The 7,268-nt window shown below is 42.4% G+C and overlaps 1 protein-coding gene across 1 annotated transcript; it reads right to left on the reverse strand.

Moving 5' to 3' along the window:
• Positions 1 to 3,029: 3,029 nt before the first annotated feature.
• On the reverse strand, positions 3,030 to 5,622 carry LOC147446560 (uncharacterized). The gene is made up of 2 exons (XM_086525762.1): positions 5,080 to 5,622; positions 3,030 to 4,071 (listed from the first exon to the last, which is right to left on the reverse strand). Exons 1-2 carry the CDS (start codon positions 5,123 to 5,125, stop codon positions 3,512 to 3,514), a joined length of 606 nt encoding a protein of 201 aa, XP_086381888.1. The 5' UTR covers positions 5,126 to 5,622; the 3' UTR covers positions 3,030 to 3,511.
• Between the last annotated feature and the right edge of the window lie 1,646 nt (positions 5,623 to 7,268).

Below are 7,268 nucleotides of genomic sequence, written 5' to 3' on the forward strand. Positions count from 1 at the left end.
TTGTGGCAATTGCTCCAGGTGGCATTCTGTACTTTTGTGGCCACTTTGTACACATGTGGAAATACTGGTTGTAAATCTGGCTCATGATTGCCACTTTAGGGTTTGCAAGGTCTTCAAAGGTGTAGTTGCTCTTCTTTTTCTGTGTAAACCTTGACTTCATCTCTTCTTTTGGTTACACTATCCCCTTTGTTGGAGAGGTCTAGTGAAGCTACCACTACTTTATCTGTGATTACAATCTCTGTGTCTGGCTTGCCCTGCAGATTCGTAACTCTGGCTACTCCATCTTCTTTGATTGTAGTCACAAATTTCCATACTCTTTTTATATCAATTCCGGCTGGCACAGCTTCAAAATAATTATGGATATCTATCTTCTCCAGGTACTCTGCCATCTTGCTTCTGAAAAACTCATTGAGCTCCCGAGGTAGCATGGGTGGCTCTATTACATTTCCTTTAGTGTCTTTGAACACGCCTTGGTAAATATTTAGATCATTTGACTCTAGCAAGTCCTCTTGAATCCACGTGATGGTTGGCTTTAGAGTTCCTTCCGGTATGACGAACGGCTCTACTTCTTCCAAGTAATCTTTTATGGTCATCCTCTTCTTCTTTGCCGGTGATTTTGTGGCTGCCATAGATCCTATTGCACTAAGTAGTCCGAAGTTAGCGTTTTTTCCTTATTAGTTGAGAAACTGAGTTTTAACTATCCAAATGACTTGAAAATTGAAAATAAAACTTAAAAGGAACTTGGGCAACCCTGCATGTGCTCACAATATGATTCTGGCAAAAATTTATCATTTAGACATTCTACGCGTAGGATGTCTTTTTCATCAGTTTGTAGTGAAACTTGGCATGCTGGTGGTCCTTGGCATGTGCAACATGGTTATGTGATTGGAATTGGGTTTGGGCATCAAATGTGCATTTTTGGGCAGATTCAGACTTTAGGCTCACAAATTGGGTAGGATGTCCACAACAAGTGGAAAATGATATCCAAATGGGTTGAAAATTGATATATGGGCTCCTTGCACCATGGTAATGGCTCTCATGGTGTCACTTTTTGCACAAAAGGTCAAATTTAAGCTAGAGACATTCTACGCGCTACGCGTATGATGTCTTTTTCATCAAAATAGCTTGAGATTTGTTCTGTGGGTAGCTCTTGGCCTGTGGAACATGGCCATGCTCTTGGATTTTGATTTGGAGAAGAATTGATGTTGGTAAGACCATGTGTAGTGTTTTTGGGCTCAAAAAGTGTATCTTGGAGGTGTTGGAGGTCAAAATTGATTAGAATGGCTTGAAACTTGATATATGAGCTCTTGAAGGTGATATGAAAATATCTTGAATGGAAAAACATCATCTGTGGGCCAAAAATGTCATTTAGACATCCTACGCGTAGGATGTCTACTTCATCATTTTTTGCAGGTGACCACACAGATTGGTTGGTAATGTGCCCATGAATGTATTGTGCAAATTTCATGTGATTTGGACAAGTTTTGATAGGTCTATGGCCCATTATTGCTTCTATGTCCTGACTTTGCGTTTTTTCATACATATGAGGTCAATTTTTGTCCAAATGTAATGAAACTTGGTGGCTAGCATGTAAAGGCTATTTAGAAACTTTGTGCAATGAGAAATGTTGCGTTTTGTGCCCAAAAATGGCCTTGAGACATCCTACGCGTAGGATGTCTCCTGATGAAATTTTTGTGGAGACTGCTACTAGTGCCTGCCCTTAGTCCCCTTGAGTCCCTTTTAAGCCTTATTTCAACAAAAAAGTCAAATAGATAGAAAATAACTCCTTGTGTGGATTTCAGAGCCTCCGAGCCGTTTTTTGACTTTTGGAGTGCTTTTTGGCAATGAAATTTCTTGATGTTGGTCTCCATAGCTTCCCGATCCCTTGGGGATCCTTGCCGTATGGTTTTTGTCGACTTTGGCTTCACCGGAGCTTCGTTTGGCAATTTGTCGCTCTAGAAGCACCCGTGGTTGCGTTTACATGTCTTCGATGACTTGTGGTGGTCTACCACCATAGGACTTGGTTGTTGATGGTTTAGGAAAGCCGCTCGTGAAGTTTGGTGGCAAACGAACATGCGGTTTGGCCGCGAGACCTATGTGACGCTTTGTGTGTGTCTGATGCCGTTTCTGAAGTTTAGTGCCGCTTCGGGTCACCTTTTGATCATGTGGGCTACATAGACTTGTCGAGCATGTCGAGATGCTCCTACCCATGAATTTTGGTAGCATTTGGGCGCCTCTCCGCCAATTTCCCATTTGGTGGTCTCTTGCGGAGCTCTAGGAATTAGGGTTTTTGCCGATGGTTTTCTACTGCCTTTGGGCATCCAAGATTGGTCTCCTATGCTAGAGTAAGCTGCCGATAAAGTCTCATTGCTTTTGGGTTAGCCGTTAGGTGGCCACTTCTACTTGTAGGTCTCTACTGCACGCTTTCTGTGTGATCCCTACACTAGTTTTCGCGACAAAACGACAAACATGCGCGAAAAGCTCAAGGTGGTGAGCCTACCTCTCATGTCTGAAGCCCGTCGGGTAGTCGTGCATGTCGTAGAAGCTATTGGAAGTTCCGTTCGCTCTAGGTAGCAGAAGCTCTCTCTCAAAGGTCAATAGTGGAAATGAGCTTAAAATGAAGTGAAAATATCATATAATGGTGGTCCCCGAACCACTTTTCATGAAATTTGACATGTGCTCCCAACTTCTTGCGAGATGCGGTTTAGGCTAAAAAATTTCTTGATTTGGACTCCATTTGCCCAGTTTGCGAGAAATTTGGCTTTTCGGTCAAAATCTAGCCAAAACATGCTTTCCGCTCCAGTCTCATAATTGCACCCTCACTATACCATAGGTTTTCCTATAGTCACTGATCATCCCTATATTGTTTTTTTCCTATAGTCACTGATCATCCCCATATTGTTTTTTTTCATTACGACCGTTTTTCACTTGTTTTTTGTATTTTTGAAGTTTTTCTACCGATAACTAGCGAAATTAAAAGAAAAATAGCAAATCAAACCAAAAAAATCCCCAAAAATCATAATAAATAAAAAACATCACCGCAAAACATTATATACACTCACATGCAATTTTTATGGCCGGATTTCTCCGTTTTACCAATGTTTTGTCCGAAAAATGGCTATTTTTACTTATATACACACCTAGGGGCTTGATTTGGCGTTTGGCCCCATATACTTGTAGATTCATGCGTATAAGGGCATATGTACTTGAGTTAGTCTCTAAAATTTCGCAATCAAACAACAACCCTTAAAAATAGTCGAAAAATATGCCATTTTTTGTTCTTTCTGCCATTGGGTCCGCATTTGAGAATGCCTCCCCCTCCCCCCTCCTAGCCGGAGTCCTCCCAGACGACAAGGTATCGCTTCGGTGTATGTGCCGTGTATGGGTTGAAAAAATTGTGCTAATGCTTGGCCGTGTAATGTGGCCCTATTTTATGCATACACGAGCTGGAACAGTGGGCGTTCTTGGTCGAACATTGGTTTGAAATGACACAAGTGAGAGACTAGAGTGGCTAGAGTCTCACTTGTGTCGTTTCAAACCAATTTTCTCTATTGTCATCAGGACAGTTTTCACACAATAGAGACCCTTCCATGTCCTCTGCGTTTAAATTTTCCTCATCCATAAAATCCATTCTCGAGACCCTTTTATCTCCAGAATCCATATAAATTTGGCTTACAACTTTAGGACTCGGTTTTTCATTTGCTAAACGTGACAATAAGCAGCTATTTGATGCAGCTTTGTCAGCTCTTGATGGACTTCTTCCTACTAAAGATGTTTTAGAGTTTCTTAAGGAGCTTTCCTTGCCAAAACTGAAATCCATGCTTCTGCTCAATATGGGCTTTCCATTTCCCACACCATACCATCTACACATGTCAAGCTTGACAGAATGGCCATTAGACAAGGGTTTGAAATTCTCTGTTTGCTCTGTCACTTGAAGAGACCGTCGCAAGGGGGACCTCTTTCTTACAGGAGTTGATTTGCATTCTGTTATTTTTGTACTAGAATTCCATGCCTTGAGAGTCTCTAGAGTGGCTAGAGTACGGGCTTCCTGACTATCATTAGATATATTTCCTGCAAACAAAATATCCGTCCTTTACTGATACAATATTTGCAAAGATGTTGCACTATCATGAAGAACATGAAAAGAAAGAGAAAAAAACAAAAAGCATGCAAAAGAAGAAAAGGCAGACATCATGTGAAAATAACCTGCACACCAAGAAAAAAATACATTGTAGCCTTACAAGCATTCACTCCACCATATAGTGCAATGAAGCATAACCCCACTGAGGGACTAAAGCCTCAATGTTATAGCATATTGTTGAGGTTTCCATATAGTGAAAGTGAGAATGTAATTAATAGTTCTCCAAAGGATAAGGTTTTTTGACTATAATAAGAGCGATGGGAATCAATTGCAATAGACAAGAAATACCTTTAAGGTTTTGCTGCTTTGTTATACTACCATTGCAAGCTTGCAAGACAGAGAGAATCCTTATACAGATGCATTTGTTTGAGCAAGTCTACTACCTTCTCTCCTTGCCCACCGTCGAGTGGACGTATGCACATAGAAGGTCACTCCAACAATTCATTGAACACTCTCTGCTTTTACAATCATCCACATTTCCCATAGAGACTCAACAGGGTTTTACCAACATAGACATTAGGCATAAAATTTCTAACATCTTGAGTCAAAATGTACTACTTCTCCGATCTATAGGCACAATGCTTGAGTTCAAGTCCATCCATTTCCATTGAAGTTACAAGTGCTTGAAGCTCGACTATCATTTGGGCTCGCCCCTTTCACTAACATCTGGTCAAAGAGTTGCATGCCCTTCTATGTATGGCCTTGTTCTACCTCAATTATGACAAGCTCAGAACCACTGGAGAAGTTGAAGCGGTGAGTCAGCATATAGTGCATACTGTATTATTGGAGCTGAGTATGTATATAAGACTCCCCATATTTGACTAATAATAAATGAAAGCTCCAAACGTTATAACAGACTGATTGCGCAGCAACAAGAAGACAAGCTAAGGTTGTGTGTGTGTGTATGTGAGAGAGAGAGAGAGAGAGAGAGAGAGCACCTGGTCTCTCACAGGACAGTCGAACTTCGAAGCACTTGGAAATCATTAATAATCTAACTCCACGCAGAGAACTTGGGAACAAAGAATTCGATTTTGAAGCTTGATTCTGTGTTTGATTTTCTTTCTAGCAAGGATGAGATTGCAAAGCAAAGTCATTGCTTGGGGTCTCACTTGAACCCCATTCTGGTGCCATCTAGTCATGGGTTTGCATTGGTCTGCATCCTCTCTTCACCATGTGAATAAAGATAGCAAGAGCTTAGCTAGCAAGGTGGCCTCTTGCGTACAGTTGAAGCCGTGGTTGCTAGTTTTTTAAGAGGCTTCTTCAACCCCAAGAGCACAATACAATCAAAATTCCAGTGGCTTGTTGGAATGTATAGAACCATTTGGTGCTTCTGCTTACAATCGCCTAAAACTAGGATCTAGAATACCTCCAGAGTATTTTTAATCTAGAATACCCCTATGGCCATGGTAGCAAGACTTAACAACAAAAAGAGTAATCTCATGCATGCCCTCCACCCAAAAAATACGCCCTTGCACAGCAACTCTTCATTGGCCTAAGCCCCTATGGCCATGCTAGCAAATTTTCTCCCTATAGACCCTGCCTTATGGCAGTGCCAATAGCCAACTTTTCCTATAGACCCTGCCTTACGGCAGTGCCAATAGCCAACTTTTCCTATATCTACCATGCACGGCTTCTTTTCAATCTCTCTTGGATTGGCTCTCTCGTTTCTTGCTTCTCTGTGTTTTTCTTGAATAGCCATGGAAGAAGAGGGTGAGGATGAAGAAGAGGATGGGATTCTTGTTTTTCTCTTGCGTGCTCTAGTATAGTATAGGCTTTCCTGTGTATGCATGGCTATGGCCATGAGAGAGAGAGAGAGAGAGAGAGAGAGAGAGAGAGAGAGAGAGAGCATGGTCTTTGTGTGTGTTTCTTGAGAGCATTCTTGCAGCCTTCATGGCTATAGAGCACTCCAATGCGTAGACTTCGCATGCTCGAACCTGGTTCGGTGTCTTTTCTTTTGCTTGGAAGGCGATTATCATAGGTGTGTCCGCCGGGAGGGGCTGCCCATGAAGCTGGAGGAAATGGGATACAATTTTGAAGCATGTGAAGCAAGAAAGGAGGAGGAAAATATTTTGCAGTAGCTATTGAGGTCGGGGTTTGAAGAGGGGAGAACATTGGAGGGAGTCAGAGGGTGATGGGATCCTTAGAGGGGACTTTGAGTAGGGCCAATACAGGAGGCAATATGCAGAGCCTCAAGAGGATGACAAGACAGAGCCAGTCTACAGTACGCTATCCAGGAAAATTGTTGAGGAGAGTAAGAAAGCAAAGCAGGGAGACCAGTACAAGCAAAGCAAAATCGATTGCAGAATGGGATGATCAAAAGGCAAAGGAGAGAAGGTGTTGGCCGAGGCCATATGCAAAACCTCACGAGGATGGTGCAGAGAAGATGGGCCGAGGGTAGATGAAGCAAAGGGGATAGATGATGAGGACCGACCTGCAGGTTGAAGGTAGAGCAAGGAGGGGTTTGGTGTGCAGATAGTGCGAAAGATCAAGGAGAACTAGAAGAAGCCTTTTCATGAGCGAAAGATCGCAGAGCAGTGGATGCAAGAAACGGTTTGCAGAGCTGAAGGCATATGAAGGACATCAAAAAAGCAGCACAGGGGATCCCTGTGAGTCGTCGATGAGCACCAGAACTGCGTTTGTCTTCTTCTGTCTCTTGCTCCAGTGTCTCTGTCCGCCACTTAACCTGCAAAAGTGGATCTACAGAGCATTGATTTGGACTTTACTTGCAAAATAGTATTTGCTTATTCTACCCTTTAAAGTTAAGCAACCAGTCCCACACTGAGGCTTACATTGAAACATGCACGCCTCCACGATCTTGAGCGGTGAGTGGAAGCATGCTTAAAATACCTTACGCCAGAGATTTTTGGCGCAGCAGGGGTAGCAGGTTCCAGGTGGCCGATTTTATTGAAGATTTTAGGCGAGGGAACTATATGGTGCTTGAGGTTGTGGATTGTTGCTTCTTTCCATGTGATGTTTATGTGTTGTTGTGGGCAAGAAGTTGATGTAGTTTCTCCTTATCACATGTCTTAAATGGAGAGTGATTGAGTTAGAGTAGAAGTAGGAGAGGTAGTAGGGGTTGAAGAAGTGTGAATTGGGAGAAGAGATGTGTGGTGAATTATGAAGTGTG

Source organism: Adiantum capillus-veneris, chromosome 12 (assembly GCF_014529385.1).
Source record: "Adiantum capillus-veneris isolate H3 chromosome 12, ASM1452938v2, whole genome shotgun sequence".
NCBI classification, from domain to species: Eukaryota; Viridiplantae; Streptophyta; class Polypodiopsida; order Polypodiales; family Pteridaceae; genus Adiantum; species Adiantum capillus-veneris.